The sequence below is a fragment of the Oncorhynchus masou genome, chromosome 23 (genome assembly GCF_036934945.1).
Source record: "Oncorhynchus masou masou isolate Uvic2021 chromosome 23, UVic_Omas_1.1, whole genome shotgun sequence".
In the NCBI taxonomy this organism is placed as follows: Eukaryota; Metazoa; Chordata; class Actinopteri; order Salmoniformes; family Salmonidae; genus Oncorhynchus; species Oncorhynchus masou.
Window position 1 is genome coordinate 59,020,834 of NC_088234.1, and position 23,841 is coordinate 59,044,674.

A 23,841-nucleotide genomic window follows, 5' to 3' on the forward strand; every position below is an offset into this window, starting at 1 on the left:
TTAGGTACCAGAGCAAAAGGACTAGGAAAGAGAAATAAAAGACAAAATGACAGATGGATATTGTCACAGCTCTCTGGTTCCTCAGTAAATGGTTGTGGAATGTGTATGTGCAGTCGCACAGACACCGAAAGTAAAAAAAGAGGCCTCTGCAGGGCCTCAGGTGAGTGAATCATGACAAATCACTGTGAAACAGATCCAAAATGAGCTGAGGTAATTAACTACGGAAAAGGACATCCAAGTCCAAGGTCCCCAAATCCAAACAGGTGTCAAACGAAGAGAGACAATGCAGACAAAACAGGAGGTCTCTGTTAAATGACACATCTTTCAGGGACACTGGATGAGTTTGGATACGTTTGGTGGGTGAGGGTTCCCGGCTGGTGATGACTCGAAAAACCAGTAATCTGAGCCAAATATTTCACAGGGACATTTAGCAGTGTCCACCTGGTCATATGAGGACTTACTTCCTGCTCTCAGAGCTCAGTGGAGCACAACTAAGGAGATTTTCAGAGGGAGGAGGTTACACAGCCAGGATGAGCTGTTACATTAGTGATGCAGAGAAGTGTGAAAGGATTTAAAGTAAAGTCGGTGAGCTAAGAAGAGAAAGAAACTGCAGTGGGAGAAAATGGAAAATGTTGTTGGTCGCCAAAAGTCTAAAAAGCTGTAACTGAAAATCGAAAGAACACAGACCAGGCCTCTGGGAATGAGATGGAACAATTCTATTTTAGCCTAATGCAATTGCTTGCTTACCCTGTAAAATGAAATTAAAATCCTAAAATACTTATTGTATAAGCCTGTTTGTAGAGGCAGTAACAGAAAAGGCTAGCCCACGGTGCTGATTGGCTACAAAGGAATTCCTTCTGCTAGATAGTCAAAACTCCCAAGTCTCAACATCAGGAGGACTCTTAAAATTACTCTGGCTTATCAATGATGCTGAACCAACAGCAGGGGCTATTTACAGAGTGGCTTTAACACACTGCCTGTGTGTGTGTGTGTAACAACAATATAATAATAATAAACAAAAGCTGCCCCTGGCATGGCTGGGGGGTGGCCACATTGCTGAGACTGTGCCAGAAAATCTAGCTAGTAGCTACACCTCTCTGAATGTTCTGCCCACACAGTATCTCTGGTGCTGAGAAACCTGACACAATGAGAGAAGGGAATGTGCGGTAAAGACCATGTCACTATCGCCCTCAGACAAACAAAAAAAACTCAAATTACATTTCTCCCTTTTTCCAGAAACATACGTCTTTCTCTCTCTGGTGGAACGACCTTCTGCCTGTCTGTCCAATGATACTGACGCCTGGAGCAGCTCTCTGCCGCGGTTTGTTAGGGGACAGCCAGGCCATCGGTGACCGCCGGCTAACCCAGTCACAGGAAAACACTGTCACATTGTGTCTCACTCACCAGAATACAGAGCTAATCAACACTGCATTGTTTCATTTAACAGCAGTCTGTAGGCTACTGCAGCCAAATGTAATATGCCTTTATGACCTTTCCTGAATAATGATGCCAATACCTATTAAATGAGCTGGCAAAATCAGGATCTGTATCCTAGGATGAACTTCCTCTAGGCATGCTACCACCGTAATCCTGGGGCAAAGAGTGCCATAGCCTATTAGTGTCCCATTCATCTAGAATCTAGAGCAGTGGTGTCAAATATACGGCCGCTAGGGCATCCAATCCGTTCCGCGGGTGGTTTGAGTAATAAAAGAAACAATTGTTTAAATGATAATGGACCTACATTCATATAGTTTCTGGACTGTATCCAGCTAGCTAATAATCACCGGCATGAAAGCTAGATAGTCAGGAACATTGAAAATAGTATAATATAACGATGGATAGAGGACAATTTTTTGCACATTTTGGGTGAGGCCCTCTGGAACTCATTGAAGACCGAATGCAGCCCACAGGGCCAAATGAGTTTGACACCCCTGATCTCGCATGAGAGAAGGAGGATGGTGAGAGAGAAGGGTAAAAGGATGAACAGAGGAATAAAGAGGGGTGGCAGCGGTGGTAAATGAAGCTAGCAGCAGCCTAACAACCTCACCCTGTTTGTGGCGCAGCACCCCAGCGCCACATCCCAGATTGTTAGCAAACTGTGGTTTAATTATATTTGCATCTGGTTAGGAGGAAGTGGGACTTTGTCCTGGAGACAATTCATCAAAATACACAGACGGTATACCAAAATAAACATTGAGTTACGTTGAGACATTCAACAAAAACCACGTGGTGTCAGGGGCGGTAATTGGAAGAGACGTTGACTGCAGGTCATTCAACTGCTCAGCTACCAAAAGTCTAAATAAGACATTAACTTTACAACCGGATGAGTGTACGTGCATGCTCCCTTAAGAGAGCTTGGCTGAAAAACTGGCAATAGTACTATTTGTCAATTTTGAGACGCCATAGCCAGCATACACTTCTTCAAAATGGTCTGAATTAATCTAAGCTAACTCAAGAAATCTGTCATTAGTTTTGACATTTTTGCCAAAGAGATCTTAGACCTGCAATTTTACATTAACTAAGATGTTTGGTGGCGTATTCTTCAATGAAAAAATGTGCATGAAAAGTAGTCGTATCTTTTGAACAATTCCTACTGTTGACCAACAGACGAAGGGGCATATCCTAAACCCAGTTGTTTCGTCAAGGAAGCATGCGGGACACTAAAGGATCTGTATCCTAAAGTCCATGGGGAATAAGAGCACCTCCTCCCAGCTGCCCACAGCACTGAGGCAAGGAAACACTGTCACCACCGATAGATCTACCATCGAGAATTTCAATAAGCATTTTTCCACGGCTGGCCATGCTTCCACCCGACGACCCCTACCAACAACTCAGCACTCCCTGCAGCAACTTTCCCAAGCCCCCCTCCCGCTTCTCCATCACCCAAATCCAGACAGCTGATGTTCTGAAAGAGCTGAAAAATCTGGATCCCTACAAATCTGGACCCTCTAAAATTATCCGCTGAAATTGTTGCAACCCCTATTACTAGCCTGTTCAACCTCTTTCGTATCATCGGAGCTCCCCAAAGTTTGGAAAGCTGCCGCGGTCATCCCCCTCTTCAATGTGGGAGACACTAGACCCAAACGGTTATAGACCTATATCTGTCCTGTCTTTATAAAATATTCGAAAGCCAAGTTAACAAACAGATCACCGACCATTTTGAATCCTACTGTACCTTCTCCACTATGCAATCTGGTTTCCAAGCTGGTCATGGGTGCACCTCAGCCACGCTTCAAGGTCCTAAACGATATCATAACCGCCATCAATACAAGAAAGCACTGCGCAGCAGTCTTCATCGACCTAGCCAAGGCTATCGGCTCTGTCAATCACCGCATTCTTATCGGCAGAGTCAATAGCCTTGGCTTCTCAAATGACTGCCTCATCTGGTTCACCAACTACTTCTCAGACAGTTCAGTGCGTCAAATCGGAGGGCCTGTTGTTCGGACCTCTGGCAGTCTCTATGGGGGTGCCACGGGGTTCAATTCTCATGCCAACTCTTTTCTCTGCGTATATCAATGATGTCGCTCTTGCTGCTGGTGATTCTCTGATCCACCTCCAAGCAGACACCATTCTGTATACTTCGGGCCATTCTTTGGACACAGTGCTAACAAATCTCCAAACGAGTTTCAATGCCATACAACATTCCTTTCGTGGCCACCAGCTGCTTTTAAATGCTAGTAAAACTAAGTGCATGCTCTTCAACTGATTGCTGCCCGCACCCTCCCGACTAGCATCACTACTCTGGAAGGTTCCGACTTAAAATGTGGACAACTACAAATACCTAGGTGTCTGGTTAGACTGTAAAAACTCTCCTTCCAGACTCACATTAAGCATCTCCAACCCAAAATTAAATCTAGAATTGGCTTCTTATTTGGCAACAAAGCCTCCTTCACTCATGCTGCCAAATATACCCTCGTAAACCTGACTATTCTACCGATATTTGACTTTGGCGATATAATTTACAAAATAGCCTCCAACATTCTACTCAGCAAACTGGATGTAGTCTATCATAGTGTCATCCGTTTTGTCACCAAAGCCCCATTTTCTATCCACCACTGCAACCTGTATGCTCTCATTGGCTGGCCCGCACTACATATTTGTCGCCAAACCCACTAGCTCCGCCTTACCTCAGCTCACTGGTCACCATAGCAACACCCACCCGTAGCACGCGCTCCAGCAGGTATATTTCACTGGTCATCCCCAAAGCCAACACTTCCTTTGGCTGCATTTCTTTCCAGTTCTCTGCTGCCAATGGCTGGAACGAATTGGAGAAAAACAAAATTCACTGAAGCTGGAGACTTCTCCCTCTAACTTCAAGCATCAGCTGTGAGAGCAGCTTACCGATCACTATACCTGTACACAGCCAATCTGTAAATAGCACACCCAACTACCTCCTCCTCATAGTTACTTATCCTCTTGCACCCCAGTATCTATACTTGCACATCTGTTACACCAGTTTAATTGCTAAATTGTAATTATTTCACCTCTATGGCCCATTTATGCCTTACCTCCCTACTCTTCTACATTTGCACACTGTACATAGAATTTTCTATTGTGTTATTGACTGTACGTTTGTTTATGTGTAACTCTTGTTTTTGGTCGCACTGCTTTACTTTATCTTGGCCAGGTCGCAGTTGTAAATGAGAACTTGTTCTCAACTGGCCTACCTGGATAAATAAAGGTGAAATATATATATACATATTTTTTTTTTTAATGCGAACACCTTAAGTGTATTCAATCGGGAATACTCTGTGGCACTGTCCTGTTAACGATAGCTGTGCAAATGACAGGAAGGTTTCAGATGACTTCAGTTTATACTTACTGATTTACACAACCCTGCTTGTCCAGCTTGGGAGTGCTGTTTTACAGGACACAGCTGTGCACCCCCGCATCTAAACCAAGTATACAACCCCACCCCCCCCGCATCTAAACCAAGTATACAACCCCACCCCCCCCCCCGCATCTAAACCAAGTATACAACCCCACCCCAACCCGCATCTAAACCAAGAATACAACCACCCCCACCCCCCGCATCTAAACCAAGTATACAACCACCCCCGCATCTAAACCAAGTATACAACCACCCCCCACCCCCCCCGCATCTAAACCAAGAATACAACCCCACCCCCCCGCATCTAAACCAAGAATACAACCCCACCCCCATCTAAACCAAGTACACCCCCCCCCCCGCATCTAAACCAAGTATACAACCCCCCCCCCCGCATCTAAACCAAGTACACAACCCCCCCGCATCTAAGCCAAGTACACAACCCCTCCCCCGCATCTAAGCCAAGTACACAACCCCTCCCCCCCGCATCTAAGCCAAGTACACAACCCCTCCCCCGCATCTAAACCAAGTACACAACCCCCCCCGCATCTAAACCAAGTACACAACCCCCCCGCATCTAAACCAAGTACACAACCCCGCATCTAAACCAAGTACACAACCCCCCCCCCCCGCATCTAAACCAAGTACACAACCCCCCCGCCTCATCTAAACCAAGTACACCCCCCCCGCATCTAAGCCAAGTACAAAACCCCCCCGCATCTAAACAAGGTACACAATCCCCCCCCGCATCTAAACCAAGTATACATCCCCACCCCCAGCATCTAAACCAAGTATAAACCCCCACACCCCCCAGCATCTAAAACAAGTACACACCCCCACACCCCCCGCATCTAAACCAAGTACACACCCCCCCGCATCTAAACCAAGTACACACCCCCCCCGCCTCATCTAAACCAAGTACACACCCCCCCGCCTCATCTAAACCAAGTACACACCCCCCCGCCTCATCTAAACCAAGTACACACCCCCCCATCTAAACCTCATCTAAACCAAGTACACACCCCCCCCATCTAAGCCAAGTACAAAAACCCCCCGCATCTAAACAAGGTACAAACAGCCCCCCTCGCATCTAAACCAAGTACACCCCCCCGCATCTAAACCAAGTACACCCCCCCCATCTAAACCAAGTACACAAACCCCCGCATCTGAACCAAGTACAACCCCCCGGCATCTAAACCAAGTACACAATCCCCCCCCCCCCCGCATCTAAACCAAGTACACAACCCCCCCGCCGCATCTAAACCAAGTACACAACCCCCCCCCCGCATCTAAACCAAGTACACAACCCCCCCCCGCATCTAAACCAAGTACACAACCCCCCCCCATCCCCAACCCCCCCATCTAAACCAAGTACCCCCCCGCATCTAAACCAAGTACACAACCCCCCCCGCCCCCCCGCATCCAAACCAAGTACACAACCCCCCATCCATCCAAACCAACCCCCCGCATCTGCATCCAAACCAAGTACAACCACCCCCCTGCATCCAAACCAAGTATACAACCACACCCCCTGCATCCAAACCAATAATACAACCACACCCCCTGCATCCAAACCAAGAATACAACCACACCCCCCTGCATCCAAACCAAGAATACAACCACACCCCCTGCATCCAAACCAAGAATACAACCACACCCCCTGCATCCAAACCAAGAATACAACCACACCCCCTGCATCCAAACCAAGAATACAACCACACCCCCTGCATCCAAACCAAGTATACAACCACACCCCCTGCATCCAAACCAAGTATACAACCACACCCCCTGCATCCAAACCAAGTATACAACCACACCCCCCCGGGGAAATATTTTCAAATATTTTATCCCGGCCTGCCTCGAATGTAGGCTACAGTGTTTCCCCTAATAAATCGGTAATTTGTCAACGTCCTGCTTCGTGCCAATACCAGCGAGACAGAGCAGTTGAAGGACAAACAAGGCTGCCACAGTGTCAAAGCCCTTTCTGCTGGGCCCACACATCATAGCTGGGACACTCTCAAACAGATAGACAAACTGGCAGGCCCCTCAACAAGGCCCTAATTTACTTAACAGGAATATACAAATTGGGTCCTTGCTATCTGGGTTCCTTAGGATGTCCCTAACTCCATTGAAGTTGATATTGTAAATGGTTAGGGTTTATGGTACACAAGTCCAAAGGATCCCAGATAGCATTAACCATAAAAACAGCCACCAATCAACAAATAAGACAGCAGGATCAAGAGGCTTTTTAGACGTGCTCTACAGTGTACAAAACATTAAGAACACCTTCCTAACAATGAGTTGCACCTCCCTTTGCCCTCAAAACAGCCTCAATTAGTCAGGGCATGAACTCTACAAAGGTGTCGAAAGTTTCTCAGGGATGCTCCGCACAGTTGTGTCGAGTTAACTTGATGTCTTTTGGGGGGTGGACCATTCTTGAAACACACAAGAAACTGTTGAGTGAAAAACCAGTGCGCATGGCATTTACTGTACTACCATACCCCATTCAAAGGCTCTTAAATATTTTGTCACCCTCTGAATGGCACACATACACAACCCATGTCTCAAACCTGTCTCCTCCCCTTCATCTACACTGATTGAAGTGGTTTAACATGTGACATCAATAAGGGATCATATCTTTCACCTGGTCAGTAGATCATGGAAAGAGCAGGTTCATCATGTTGTCCACTCACTGTATATCACATTTTACAGTGAAACAAAAACAGCATGTACTGTATAATATGCTACTTTAGGACAATGTGTTTTCCATATTGTAACAGGAGCTCATTCTGACTGACAAGCTAAGGACTTCCACTCCTTTGTCAGTATTGTAGATAACAGGTATAAAATGAGAGAGAGAGAGAGAGAGAGAGACACTTCTGAAACTAGGGGCTTTCTGAAACAGACACTCGTCCCGCCACACCCTGTAGCGTACTGGAGAGACAGACCAGCCTGGTCTGCTTTGGCCTCACTCAGTCTTCATAACAGTCATGAGAGAGTGAATTAACACAAACATGGCTTTGGGCTGTTTGATCTGGATTGTATATACATATCCAAACTCACGTTCCCAATGCATCCGGACCAAAATCCCTGCTCCCATGCCTTTCATCAGGCTAGAATGTGGGCTCGAGCCCTGGTACTTAACAAGACGGTCGCTGTACTGACAGTGTGGATGCCCCGCCTACACATTCTCAACACCACTTAATTTGTTTATTTTCTTCACAACGTTAAACGCCAAGGCTCTTGATACAGGTCATGTTGAGACAAACCTCCTCTGAGTGTAACAAAGCTGCCTCTGCCTACAAAGATTATTCAGCAGATCAGCCTGCCTCGCTCTGCTCTGTTAAGAGTAGTAGGTTTAGCCTCAACGGATCAACCGTTGTGAACTGAAAGAGGATCCCATGTAGCAACACTTCAGTTGATTGGTGAAGCTGACATTTGAGTCAGAATGTTTGTTTATTCTGAGGAGAACAGGCAAGACTAGGGGGTACCTACTATTGAAGATGCATTAGGCGTTTGTATGGGATACATCGTCCAGCGAAATGCTTACTTGCAGGTTCCTTCAACAATACAACGATAAATTATAAAAGATAAGAAAATAAACAAAGTAAATGACAGTGGAATATATTTTTTTTTGCATAAGTATAATACAGGAAGGCACAATTTATAGTCCAATGTTTACACATGTTTTGGGGGGAGGCAATGTATAAACTGAGCAGTATAATAAGAGTCTGGTAGCAGCAGTTGTGATGTGTGTGTGTGTGTGTGTGTGTGTGTGTAGCATGAATGTATGCGTATGTGTATGTCTGTGTGCATGAGTGAGCGCATGTGTGGTAAGGTGTGGAGAATCAGAGCATGTGGTCACTCCAGTTCAAGTGTTCAGCAGTCTGATGACTTGTAGAAACCAGACCTGATGGTCCAATACAGTCTGCCCGACAGTAAGGGAGAGAACAGCTCTTGGCTGGGGTATGTGGGGTCCTTGATGCTGGGGGTCTTCATCACAGTTTAGAGTAGATGTCCTGGGTGGGAGCAGGGATGTACTATCGTCCTGGCAGTGTTTTATCTTAAGACGCTGTGTTCAATGTCAGTGTTTTACTGTAAAATAACAAACTAAACTAAGTTATGCAAAGATCCAATCTAAAAAGGTCAGCGGGTGTGTACGTGGGTATTTGCACAAGAAACAGGGACACCCCATTGTCCAAAACACACTCAGGGCCAAGCAGGCCTTTAACAAACAATTACATCTGACAATACTGATACCATCTCAATCCAGGCCAGCCAATGAGCTTTGCTCCTTTTCTGTTGCTTGGGTTGTTTCCCTTTGATAGCTGAATGAGTCTGCCTGTCATCTCAGTCTGAGCCACACTGTATTGACCTGGAGTTGACGGGCCAAAGCGACCTTTGTCAGGGGGATCCGGAGTCCCCTGATGGGGTTTAGGAGGTTCCACGCAGTGTGGCTCAAGGGGCGTAAGTCAGTCTCCTATAAGGCAGATATAGCCTCTGACATGGCCCCCACTCCATTCAACCAGTGTCTCACCCTGTGGACTTTCTCCAAATTGGAGTTGGAGCCAAGAGCAGAACAGAGGGTCATTGAGGCAGTTGGTTGACTGTTGGCTCAGGTTGGGCTCTACTCTTACTGCTGGCCAAAAGCAGTTTTTTAGAACAGATCTCCCTGACGCTGACTACCAAGGCCTGGGCCTGTCAAGCTTGCTGCTAGGCCCGATGGGTCTGTTGAGACAGTCCTATCAGACAGGAAAGTGTAGCCTGTCCTCAAATGGCCTGCTGAACCTGACTTGCATCCATTGGCCACTTGAAGCTCTTGAACAGAGTTTGTGAACAATTCCATTAAAGTATTTGACAATGCTGTTCTCAGGGCAGCGGTTAGGAACAGGGGACATAATATCATTATGTAGGCTACAGTGTGATAATAGGGCCTTGGGGTTATCACATCCACAGAGAACAATAGGTCATCTGGGGAAGAGTTGACGCCTATCCAGCTCAAGGAATCGTCTGCTCGATCTATGATCACACAAATATCTTAGCCGAGCTTATCTAAGAGAGTGTCCCTACCATACATGTCCTCAACTACATTCCTCTGACATACCAACATCACATGGTCTTATTCCTTATACACCTTCCATGTGTGACATACACAGGCACCTGGCTACATTCCTCAAATGGCATAGCTCCAAAACCACACAGGTAGGCTACAGGTATGCTATGGCTGTACCTAAACTGAATCTGTACAGTGTCGCTATGCCAACCTGAACCTGTACAGTGTCGCTATGTCAACTGAACCTGAATGCCTGTACAGTGTAACTATGACTACCTCACACCCATCTGGTGACCTTACGTTTGATATTCATTAAGTCTGCAGCCCTTGAGAGCATTTGAGGTTTTTCTTCCCTCCCAGAAGACTTGACTATCCACACTCACTTTGTATGTTGCCAAATGTCTCATTTCCTCTAGAGCCAGTACTTTCACTGCCAGACAGACATGAAGTCATATGATGGATAGAGATGAATTCAATGGAAGCATCAGCAGCATTGGGTTTTTCTACCTCAAGTCTGATAAACACAGCCTCCATCATTGCTGTAATTGTCTGTTATTTATGGACCTGCTGGTGGCCATTTTGAAATGAAGTTATAAGAATGACAAAGATCGGAGTCTTCCTGTTGAGACAAAATCATTAAAACCTTTGGGAGGCCTGACGTGTCATCAGCTTGCCATTAGTTTCTGGCCCTCCCTAACCTTCAGCACAGCTCCAGGAAATGCTGGAGGATTTACACTTTCTTTCAAGCTCATTTAACACCATCCTTCAGGGAGCAGAACTGTGGCCTCCCAGTCCATCCATCCCTACACAACCACCAATAAGGACATAATTTTTTACCTCTATTTAACCAGGTAAGTCAGTTAAGAACAAATTCTTATTTTCAATGACGTCCTGGAAACAGTGGGTTAACTGCCTGTTCAGGGCAGAACAACAGATTTTGTACCTTGTCAGCTCGGGGGTTTGAACTCTCAACATTCCGGTTACTAGTCCAACGCTCTAACCACTAGGCTACACTGCCACCCCACTTCTGGTGTAGTGTGAAGTCTGAAGACAGTACTACCACCTGAAATACTGTATGTGCTACCACTAGTAAAACACTTGACCTGACAGATAGTGTTTTTCATTATAGTAGCATTGCGGCACAAATGACACCAGAATGGGAACTAACAGCCTCATCACTTCGATATACAGTACAATGAAAGCAGCACAACAGGCACGGTTCTCCACTGTGCCATTGTTTGCCTTGCGCTGGGAATGCAGCAATGATTGGCACTTTCATAAAAGATGCCAACTTCCTTCCTCTTCCACCCTGTCATCCATTTCAATAGTTGGTTATTCATTCATCATGACCCTGACAGCACATGGGGGTGGTGTAGTCTGTCTGTCTCTGTCTGTGGCATTACCAGGCTGATAACGCTATTAGGAGAGGTTTCACTGAACTGACACATTCAGCGCCAAGCAATCCTTTCAGTGAGGCATTAGAGCTGACCCAAAGTCCCCTACAAATGGACTGGCACCAGAAACCAAACCAACATTTTAAAATCGGTGCCTTCAAGTCCAGCGCTAAACACCGAAGTGGGTACACAGAGCGCTTATCAGGAGCTGCTGTTCTCCATGCTGAACGCAGACATATGTAGCCAAACGGGACAATTGTTAATTGGGTTAGCACCCTTCTGTGAACTACAGAGAAAGCTAATACAAAAGTCCAATAAACAGACCAAATCTGCCACATTTCAACACTGCACTCTCAGCCTTGCCACAATACTTGGACGGTGTACCTCCCTGTCCCATATCTCTGTGTGAAGTGAAACATTCCGTGCCGTCAGAGATGCTGGGATTCATATTAAACCCAGGGGACACTCACTCTCAGAGACAACGGCTCGTAAAAGTCATGGGTTCCATAGGGTGTCTGAGGTCCAGAGGCCTCCGGTCTGTCAGTAGCATGCTAATGGAACCACAGCGTGAAGGGACTGACAGCAACATGTATCATTCACTAACACCTCATCTCAAACATATTTTACTATGTAAGCTAATAAAGTATCTTATCATAAATAATATCCCTCATTCATTCCCTGGCGTCTGCAATGATTTATGTGTGTGTCTACACATACTGTACATGGTGTTAGCATGAGACTGTCAATCAAATGTATTTATAAAGCCCTTTTTACGTCAGATGACAAGTGCTATACAGAATCCCAGTCTAAACCCCCAAACAGCAAGCAATGCATATGAAGCACAGTGACTAGGAAAAACTCCCTGGGAAGGCAGGAATCTAGGAAGAAACCGAGAGAGGAATCAGGCTCTGAGGGGTGGCCAGTCCTCTTCTGGCTGTGCCGGCAAATGTGTGCATGTGTGTTCTGTGTTTGTGCGTCTCGCGCTCTGCTCGGAACATCTGTCCCCTGCTCCACCCACTGCCTCATGTTAGTTCCTGTTGTGACCTCCTGGTATGTCATAGTTCCGCGGACAAGTCAACAACTAACTTTCCCCCAGGCCGTTGCTGCAATTGAAGGTATTCTCAGTCAACTCACCAGGTTAAATAAAGAATAAACCAACCAAGCCCATAGGACCCGAGTCAACAAACAAGCCAGAGAGAACAGATGCTCTTAGGCTGTGTTTGTATTATTCACTGAGACACGACTTCTTATCTCAGCAATCTTGGGTGATGGAAGTCAAATCAAAATTGTATTTGTCACATGCGTCAAATACAACAGGTGCACTGATTTACAGTGAAATACTTACAAGTCCTTAACCAACAATGCAGTTGTAAGAAAATATTTACTAACTAAACAACAAAAATAACAATGAGGCTATATACAGGGGGTAGCAGTACCGAGTCAATGTGCGGGGGTACAGGTTAGTCGAGGTAATTTGTACATGTAGGTAGGGTAAAGTGACTATGCATAGATAAGAGGTGCCACTTTGTTCTTTAGGTTTTGCACATAAGGGTAACAGGAGCAGCACTGACAGACTCAAACACACTTCAATGAGCAGGCAGGGCTGTGGCATGCACGCAGACTGCACTGGACAGAGAGAGGCTCAGATGCCCTTCCCTCTGTTGGGAGCATGCTCAGTGAGTGTGCTCATCAAAGCCCTCTTTCATCCTCTAATGTGATGCAAAACAAGGCAACGTGAGACTGTCTGGTTAACAGCTCCAAAACATACCATCTAACACGGAGCAATGCTAGGGCTCTCCTACACTGTCAAATAGTTCCACAAGACCGTCTAACATGGCACAATGCTTTTGCTCTCCTCCTCCAGCACAATGCTGCTTACAAAGCCTCTTCCACGCCTCTCGCCTTAGCTCTCCTTTCCTGCCATTGTCTTGGAACAGCCAAAAGCTACCGCCATGTCGTTTGGTGTTTTGGGGAGCGCTTAGGGTAGAGGGTTGAAGATTAGTGTTGAGAAGGGGGTGGGGGTACGGTCTCGTCTGAAAGGCACATTTTTAAATGGCTCTTTCCTTCCTGCTTTCCCCCCCCCCATGGTCTCCCTAAAAAGGTGTCTCTTTACACATGTAGCTGTCACCCAGGCCTCCCTGCACTACATCAATATTTCATTAGGTGCTGAAGCACGTCCGTCATTACCTCATGATCTCGGAGCGCTCAGTGAATTAAGGAGGCTGCTTGGACCTCCTAATCAGAGACAACAAAGTCCCCATCATCCTGAAATGTGCAAGTACTTCACCTGCCACCATGAAATCCCACATCTTTATGAGCCTGATACAGAGCCTGCTGCTGTTCATCCACTAAAGTTAGCGTGCATAGCAACGCTGGACAACACAGCCCTGGGATCTGATCTGCCTTCCTCCCTACTAGTCTTACCTTGCAGCTGCTTAAAGCGGCCCTCCAGCTGGTTGTAGTTGAAGGCAGCCTGTTTGGCGGAGTAGCCCGGATCAGGGCTGGTGGCTAGAGAGGGGCCAGGCCCAGAAGGGGACAGGGCCCCTGGGGAGTGGGACCCCGGAGAGAGATGCCCTGGGGACAAGGGGCCAGGCATACTGGTCACCCTCTGTAGCTCCATCAGTCCAGTAGAAAATAAAAGGGCTGGGGAAAGTGGAGTGAAGAGGGGTTCGCTGGTCCCCCCCCCCCCTTCTAAAATAAGTGTCCAGTGGTGGCTGAGATGTAAGGTTAGCTGGAAAAGTCCCTCTGTGGGGGATCCTGCAGCAGTCAGCCCCGGGGTCAAATGCTGGCTCAACAGCACCGCAGCATCACGCTTGCCTCAGACTTCTTTCCTTCCACCATCATCCCCCATCCTCACACAACACAAGCAGGCTGCAGACACTCCAACATGCACAATAAGAAAGATAGTGCTGCGCTCCAATATGGTAAAAGCCACAGAGAGGGGAAGAGTGAGAGAGAGTGACACATACACACCGATTCAGAGAAAGCACACTGGACTCCGAACTCCTGCAATGAGCGGAAGACTGCTCAAACACTGCACACCTTTCAAACCTTAGGGAGGGGTGGGAGGAGCCAGCAGCCTGGAATTTCTTTAGCAGCCACTCACAGCCATCTGGTGATGTCACAGCTGCATTACCATAAGGGGGAGTAGGAGGGAAAGAGGAGCAGAGGGCTGTACCAAATGGAAAGGGGGAGACTTGGCCGAGACCTTCTCCATTTCTAAGCACATTCGTAATATCAAGAGACAAAACATCCCATATTTCATTGAATCATAGATACACATGCAAAAAAAAGGTACTTCCTGGCTGTGTCCTGCCAACAAGTCCTGTTAGAGTTCACGGTAAAGCACCTCCCCCTCCACACGAGTGTGTGGGCCTCAAACTTTTGAACGGCCATACAAAACCGGAAGAATTAGCTCTGTAATAATATCCTAGACAGCGAACAGGTCTCTCCAGTCCTTTCCTCTCCATTATTTAGCCATGTAGTCCACCTGACCCACCACTTGAAGTGAGAGGTTATTGCACACAATTGAGACTTTTATTGATTAAAAAAACAATACATCTCCATTTGCTTGGCTCTTCCTCTGACAATGGACATCTATAGTTGTGAGACTAGTCCAACAGCACAATGCTCCCACCCATCTGAAACCCCTTCATGCAAAGCCCCCCTTCAATATATTTCAACGCTGGTCTTTCTCAAATTCCAGGCATTTTATGGTATGAGATTTCATCAGCTTTAAAATGGAAGGCATGGCTTTGGGGGGGACAAAAAGGTTTCTACTCCCCAAAGCTCATGCGAATTCCCCCTAGCTGGCCCATTAGTCCTGGTTATTTATACTGTAATATATCTAAACGCCGCTGCAGGTTTTCACAGGGCAGTCAGCCTAACAAAGCAAAAACAGTCCCAGGTTAGGGCCCAGTCAGTCTGACATGGCTTTGCCCTAGTGAATGATCTGTCGTATCACTTCTCTAGAAATCATCTCTTCACAGGTCTGTTATGTATGCCTACCTGTTGTTCTTTGGGACCAGAGGGAATACATGATTTGTGTCACCTGAAGCATGCACACAAGATGAAAATACATGCAGGAGACACATGACGAGCTCCTGTTTACATGGTTCTGTGCATGCTTCAGGTGACACAAATCTGAACTCACAACCAGTGGTTTGAAAAGTTGATGCAATTGTACTTTCCTGTGGATATATGGTCTCACATTCCTACCACCAAAAGGACCAACCGCACAGACAACCGTTAAAGTATGTTCAAATATTAACATTATGGCTTGTAGAGGTCGCGAGAGGAAACTTTCCTCATTCAAAAATAATTTCTGCCCAACGTAGAATTCAATTCAATGTTGGGAAACCAGGCAACTAAATGGATATTATGTGTATTGAAAGTTGGGTATCTCTGTGCTGTGAGGAATGAGTGCGTGAGGTAAATTTAGGGGCCCCAACATTCACTGGGGACGACATGTCCCCCCACATTCTGAAATTGCATTTTTGTCCCACCCAGTCCAGCTATCAATGGAATGTGATACAAAACGAGGCACGATGTGCTTTAGGACCACAACCAAAGTTGCGCCCCTGGGTAAATGTATGGGGATAGTTGAATGAGCAAGGTAAACATGAGCAGTGATAGGTGGTGGTTTTTAGTCAATACTAAGTGAAAGAAAGCTGCATGTGAAGGGAAAACAGTATGGACTGAATGAAAAACTCCTCTATACGAGCTGCCCCAATTTCCTGCGTGGTCGGAGCACAAATCACAAGGCCTCCTCACGAATCCCCTTTGGAGAGCCTCTGTTCCACACAAACACACTATTCATTCAGTAAAACATCCCTCTCCACTCTTTAACTTAAATACTCCCTCATTTAAAATACCATAACCTTCATCCGAAACCGTTCCTATATTACCTAATTAATGCATTCAAACACAATGGCTCACTACCACTGGTGGACTTACCATTAGGGAGAAGAGTCAATTGCATCAGGGCTCACATCAAGCTAGGCATAATAAAAAAAAACATTTGAGAGTCACCCCCCCCCCCCACGCTACTTAATAAATACATTTCAAAAATCCATCAAAATCCGTCTTGTTTAAGCTTGCATGGACACGGACGCTCCAGACGCTTGTGAGAAAACAGGTTTTCGGTATGTCTCCTGGTCTGACAAACACCCCTATAGCTTGGACACCATCCATCGCATCCGCATCTGCGGTGGAAGGTGTCCGAGCTACAGCGGTGTTTGTCAGACCAGGAGACATTCCGAAAACCTGTCTTCTCACGAAAACATCAGGAGCATTCCAGCCGTTTAGGCTACACACTAAATATGAGAGTCAAACACTATGGTGTTCTGTTTTGCTCTACAACCCCCGAAAGGGCAGAAAAATCTATGCAAGTCAATAGGGCATTTCCACGTGAAGGTTAAAGGGTAATTCCACTATAAACTTTTAAACTCGGACAAAACAGAGGTGCTTGTTCTCGGTCCCAAGAAACAAAGATCTTCTGTTGAATCTGACAATTAATCTTAATGGTTGTACAGTCGTCTCAAATAAAACTGTGAAGGACCTCTGCGCTACTCTGGACCCTGAGCTCTTGAACATATCAAGACTGTTTCAAGGACAGCTTCCCCCCCCCCCCCATCTACATAACATTGCAAAAATCAGAAACTGTCCAAAAATGCTGAAAAATTAATCCATGCTTTTGTTACTTCAAGGTTAGACTACTGCAATGCTCTACTTTCCGGCTACCCGGATAAAGCACAAAATAAACTTCAGTGTAAATATGGCTGTTAGAATCCTGACTAGAACCCCAAAATGTTATCATATTACTCCAGTGCTTGCCTCCCTACACTGGCTTCCTGTTAAGGTTTTACTACTAACCTACAAAACATTACATGGGCTTGCTCCTACCCATCTTTCCGATTTGGTCCTTCCGTACATAACTACACGTACGCTACGTTCACAAGACGCAGGCCTCCTAATTGTCCCTAGACTTTCTAAGAACAGCTGGAGGCAGGGCTTTCTCCTATAGAGCTCCATTTTTATGAATGGTCTGCCTACCCATGTGAAAGACGCAGACTCTGTCTTAACCTTTACTGAAGACTCATCTCTTCAGTAGGTCATATGATTGAGTGTAGTCTGGCCCAGGAGTGTGAAGGTGAACGGAAAGCCTCTGGAGAAACGAACCGCCCTTGCCGTCTCTGCCTGGCCGGTTCACCTCTCCACTGGGATTCTCTGCCTCTAACCCTATCACAGGGGCTGAGTCACTGGCTTACTGGTGCTCTTCCATGCCGTCCCTAGGAGGGGTGCGTCACTTGAGTGGGTTGAGTCACTAACGTGATCTTCCTGTCTGGATTGGTACCTCCCCTTGGGTTGTGCCATGGGGAAGATCTTTGTGGCCTATACTCGGCCTTGTCTCAGGATGGTAAGTTGGTGGTTGAAAATATCCCTCTAGTGGTGTGGGGGCTGTGCTTTGGAAAAGTGGGTGGGGTTATATCCTGCCTGTTTGGCCCCGTCTGGGGGTATCATCGGATGGGCCCACAGTGTCTCCTCACCCCTCCCGTCTCAGCCTCCAGTATTTATGCTGCAGTAGTTTGTATTGGGGGCTAGGGTCAGTCTGTTATATCTGGAGTACTTCTCCTGTCCTCTCCGGTGTCTTGTGTGAATTTAAGTATGCTCGCTCTAATTCTCGGAGGATCTGACCTCTAGGACCATGCCTCAGGACTACCTGGCATGATGCCTCCTTGCTGTCCCCAGTCCACTTGGCCTTGCTGCTGCTCCAGTTGCAACGGTTCTGCCTGCGGCTATGGAACCCTGACCTGTTCACCGGACGTGCTACCTGTCCCAGACCTGCTGTTTTCAACTCTAGAGACAGCAGGAGCGGTAGAGATACTCTCAATGATCGGCTATGAAAAGCCAACTGACATTTACTCCTGAGGTGCTGACTTGTTGCACCCTCAACTACTGTGATTATTATTTGACCATGCTGGTCATTTATGAACATTTGAACATCTTGGTCATGTTCTGTTATAATCTCCACCCGGGCACAGCCAGAAGAGGACTGGCCACCCCTCAACCTGGTTCCTCTAGGTTTCTTCCTAGGTTTTAGCCTTTCTAGGGAGTTTCCTAGCCACCGTGCTTCTACACCTGCATTGCTTGCTGTTTTAGGCTGGGTTTCTGTACAGCACTTTGAGATATCAGCTGATGTACAAAGGGCTATAAAAATACATTTGATTTGATTTATGAATCAGTTATTCAATGCACTTCTATGGGTTAATAGTAGTAAGGCCAAATTCAATGTTTAATCAAATGTATAAAAAGTGTATTTTCAAGGGTACTAAAATTCTAAATCAAAATAGCTAAATGACTCTTGGTATGACCAACTTAAAACAATTCCATACTTCGTTACATTTGAGTCATTTAGGAGACGCCCTTATCCAGAGCGACCTTACACGAGCAATTTGGGTTAAGTGGCTTGCTCACGGGCACAGATCTTTCACCTAGTCGTTTTGGGGATTTGAACCAGCGACCATTCGGTTACTGGCCCAATGCTCTTAAATCGCTAGGCTACCTGCCACCCCTGTTTGCTTGATAGAAACCCAGTCCTGGGCACTTAGACTCTAGAGGGATACAATATGCATTTCTTTAGTAATAAAGACAGGTGCTGCTGATAATATGCCAATGTCGTCGAGGCAGAGGACATGTACGCCACGTAGCGGATGCTGTCTGGACAAAAAGATTGGCTTGTCATACTATTTTTGTCCAGACAGCATCAGATACATGGGCTAAATTAGTAAGACCGAGGGGCGCTGTTTCGCTCGGATGCTTGTCTGTCAGATCGTTTCACCCACTTGCGAATTGAAGGAAAGTTGGCAGATGCACAGTGCACTGTTCAGATGCTGCAATTATTTTTAATCAACGTGCAAAGGTAACCTACTTTATTGAAGTGAATGTTAGACAAATTTGATGAAAACATGACTGGTTGTGTTCATGGCAGATTAAAAGGTAAAACATTTTTACAGTTAAATAACATGTTTTCACTATAAATCCCATAGACACATTTTTAAGAGGGGTGCGACTGGAGGGTCTCAGACTGGCCTCTGCCAAATCACTAAGTCTGGCCCTGCTCACTACTTATAACAATGTCCCATGAGGATGTTCTGAATGCGTCAAAGAACATCCTGTGGTTTAAGATTCAGTTTCCCCCTCTGTTCTATTGAGAAAGGGAGGAGGATGGGTCCATATGGTTTTAGTCATAAGCCTCCAGCCAGGAGAGTGAACCAGTGAAATATCACTTGACAGCCACTGTCTCTGGTATGTACTACCCTACAGTCATGCCTCTCCAGCCATTGTACTGTGATCCACAAGGACAAAAAGGGGAAACAAATGGCATACAAGCTGCGACAAACTCATTAAGCGTAATTAAAAAGGCAATGAACCAAGGTGTTAGTCGATAAGCGCCATCCTTTTGCTTTTCCGATTACCCTAAAGCTTGTACACCAGAGAGCTGTACAAGAAACTCAAAAAAACAGGCACTCTGCATTAGTGATGGGGGGGGGGGGGGGGTATAGTTGCCTATCACAATATTATTTTGGACAATATTATATAGATACTTTGACTCAAAGTACCTTTTTTATTTTGCTAGGTAGCTTTCACTTGTGTTAGTTTGCTGTACCGGCACCAAAACTCCAGTATTTTTCATCCTATAGCTTGTTCTCCATTTTATTTTTAAATAGTGAGCCAACATGTTTTCAGCAACTTTTATTTCCGTGAAGGATCAAAACACGTTCTCATGCTCTAGTCTCTCTGCAGACAAAGAGTGAGCAATATGCTTGTAACAGCAAATCATAGTTAAAAAAAAAAAAAAAAAAAAAAAAAAAACTCAAATCACAGTATAGAATAGCAATACATTTATAAAATCGTGAGAATCGCAATATCTGCACCTAAGTATCACTATAATATTGTAACGTGAGGTCCCTGGCAATTCCCAGCCCTACTCTCCATAGGCCAAACAATATATTTTAGTAGCTAAATCGGGACAGCTATGACAAGTCCAGATGGTATGAAGCCTGCAGGTTGCCAAGACACCTGGCCCTGCTGGAATGGTCTTCACTGGGCTCATCACTGATGCGTTACGGACACAAACCTGTAAAGCCATCATGGAGAATTTCACAAGAGTACTCTGCTTCATCCCTGTCAAATTAGAATGACATTCTTATGAGTTCAGTTCCTACCAGCGAGCTTGAACATCTTAAAAAAAAAAAAAAAAAAAAAAAAAAAAAAAAAGAGCCAGAGACCGTCCACTTCTCTTATATTTGGGAAATGATACCCCCCTCAGATCTGGGGAGACTGACCTGGTGGCTTCCTGTTTTAATGTGTAAATGTTGGAATGCAGAGAATGTTAGGGGGCACAGGGTGGATGCTCTGCAGAATAAAGAGTATTTCAGATGAGGCGCTGTCACGGCTGGTTTGAATTATTCACACGTCTCGGCTGGGCCGGCCTTGCAGAATGTGGCGATCGTTTTAAGAGCTCCTCTCTGCAGCCACTCCTGTGACCTCAGCGCTGGTTATTCCTGGACGCTTCAGGGTGAAGTAGAACCACATTTCCAGAAACAGCAGGGATACTGCCAAGGTTCCAAATGGGTCAATACACACAAATGGGAAGTGTGTAAACAAACACACTGACTGGAAACAAGCAAATGGTTGTGTCCCAGGCTGCAAAGATTCTTCAAGACATTATTTACCCCCTCACAGACATTCACATAAACCTCTTGGCTGTATGCTCATACTAGGACTGTGACTCTTGGAATTTGAGGTTATGGTAATTGGCCAGGTGAATGTACACAGGCTGGTAGGCCAAAAAAAGGGGAGGTCACAATTGTTTGTACACATGGATATGCTTCTTAATAAACAACCTATTTGAAACAAGCCATTACACTTTGTTATTCTCATGACATGTCATTATACATGTTATTACTTATACATATTAATTCAACAAATTAAGAATGGCCAGATTGGAGGGGGATCGGTCGCATTTTTGTACTGACAACAAAAAACTAAAAAAATAAAGATCCTCTTGACGCACAAACCAATGAAATCCGATGGGATTTCACCCACTTTTCCCAAAATATTTGCAAAGTGTCCCAAACCCTGCAGCTATGGTCATTCAATGGCAGTGGAATATGTTCTTCAAAGAGAGGACACCGTAATGAGATAAGGTAACCAAAGCTAATGAAAACAGGCCTTTTACCAGAATAAATGCAGACAGGCTACTTTAGAAAATGTTCTGAAAGGACATAGGCCTAGAGAGAATCAGCACCCACGCGTAATCAAAGCCACCAGCGTATATCAAACAAGCAAATATTTCCTTAAACTATCCTTATAACCTGTTTGGGGTAGGGGGCAGCATTTTCACTTTTGGATAAATAGCGTGCCCAAACTGAACTGCCTCCTACTCTGTCCCAGATCCTAATATATGCATATTACTTTTAGTATTGGATAGAAAACACTGAAGTTTAAAACTGTTTGAATCATGACTGAGTATAACAGAACTTATTTAGCAGGCGAAACCCCGAGAACAAACCATTCAGATTTTTTTTTTAAGTCGTTTCAATATGTTCAGGGGGAATCCAGAATTCTAAAGCGACTTTTCTGTGGTTCCTACCGCTTCCACTGGATGTCACCAGTTTGTAGAAATTGGTTGAGGTTTTTCCCTTTGTGTAATGAAGTAGTACCATAGTTCAGAACGAACGTCACTTCATGTGTACCTTTTGATAGAGGCGCGTAACCAGAAAAGTATCGTCTGTTTTGCTTCTGTATTGAACACAGATCATCCAGTCTTCAATTTGATTGATTATATACGTAAAGTTGTATTACAAAAGTAGTTTGAAATGTTTAGGCAACTTGAGATATTTTGTAGAGGTGTTTTTCTGGATCAAACACACCAAATAAAATGGACATGACGGAATTAAATCGAACAAAAGGACCATGTGTGATGTTTATGGGACATATAGGAGTGCCAACAAAAGAAACTCGTCAAAGGCATGATGTACATTTTATTTCTGCGTTGTCGCACCTGCAGAGTTGAAATATGCTACTGTCATTGTTTACCGTTGTGCTATCATCAGATAATAGCATCTTATGCTTTCCCCTGAAAAGCCTTTTTGAAATCTGACATGTTGGCTGGATTCACAACGAGTAGCTTTAATTTGCTATCTTGCATGTGTAATTTAAATGAAAGATTGATTTTTATAGAAATTTATTTGAATTTGGCGCTCTGCATTTTGGCCATGTGGGACGCCAGCGTCCCGCCTACCCCAGAGAGGTTAAAAGGTATTCAAAAACCTAGGCCTATCTTAGGCTTTCCGAAAGTGGGCTGTACGATAATGAATTGACAATGAATGTATGGAGGGGAGAGATATGCTACAGTTAAGATGAAACTGAAATCATTAAAATAGCCTACACGCAACATGGCATACACTATTTATTAGTGACAGAGATGTTTCTTTGACTGAGGAACTATTATAATTTGAATGGATTTTTTAATTTTTTTAAATTAAAAACGTATTTTATAGTTACTTGTTCAGGCGTGCACACTCCGCCACCATTAACAGGACAGAGAAACCAGACAACATGCTCATATGGAACATGTAAATGGCGGCATGAAATAAACCAAAACTTGTTTCTCACAAGTGTAGCAGGTTGTCCACTCCGAGGATGATAATTTTAAATGACTAGTTAATACATGCATTAACAGAAATGCATGAAACCAAATGGTTGGCTACCACATGGGAATTCATTAAAGTGGATTGCGGGTGACACTGTATAGCCTAGGCTACTATTCTACTTTGCGGGGATAGGAGGGTGGCAATTGTGTTGGTCTAGTGTAGGGAAGCATTCCAGCCAGGACCGGGCCTGATTAGACATAATTTAAGAAAATATTCCATATGAAATTATACCATGCCAGGTTGGAGAGGATTGGAGCATTGTCCATTTGACACAACATTAGTGCATTAAAAGCCTCGGAGCCAGAATAAAACTTTGTCGACTGCTGTTGAGAAATAAGCAGTGATCGACGCATCCAACCTTTATAAAAATACCTATTTATTTATCAGTAAGCAATGAAAACATGCATCGTATGAAAGAAAGCCCACACAAAAGTTTTTTACTGAAGTGTCATACACTACAGAGCGCTATAGGTTAAGGAGATAAAGATCTGTTTCCAAGGGGACCAGTCGAGTTGGCCCAAAGTGGTATTAGATTTCCCTATCCTATGAACACCGTGTGGAGGTGAACCACACCTGGTCATACGAACTCTTCAGGAGAAAACTAGCCTGGCATCAGTTTACACCATAGAATTGGTTGGTTTATACAGACATGTTAGTCTGTTCAAGCACAAGACCTGGCACCAAATCATCCTGCATCCTTGAACAGCATGGTTTTAGTGTGGTGGTGGGGTGCTCTATGTACTGTACATTAACCTTGACTGGAACTTGTTGGCAACATTTGAGGTGATGTGGAATACATTTAAGTTACAATTACCCTTCAGAATGCCAATAAAAGAGATGTTTTCA

At 45.1% G+C, this 23,841-nt stretch overlaps 1 protein-coding gene across 3 annotated transcripts in view; it reads right to left on the bottom strand.

The window, feature by feature from the left end:
* LOC135511123 (spectrin beta chain, non-erythrocytic 1-like) overlaps positions 1-23,841 on the bottom strand; it is a 164,015-nt gene that overhangs the window by 101,093 nt on the left and 39,081 nt on the right. Inside the window, exon 1 of one of the 3 annotated variants that reach the window (XM_064932684.1) lies at positions 13,700-14,281. The exons of 1 other annotated variant lie outside the window; for it this stretch is intronic. In XM_064932684.1, the coding sequence (XP_064788756.1) occupies positions 13,700-13,895 (196 nt within the window). In that variant the 5' untranslated portion in view covers positions 13,896-14,281. Of the gene's footprint in view, positions 1-13,699; positions 14,282-23,841 lie in introns of those variants that run through there. One more of the 3 variants, XM_064932686.1, reaches the window with a different exon arrangement.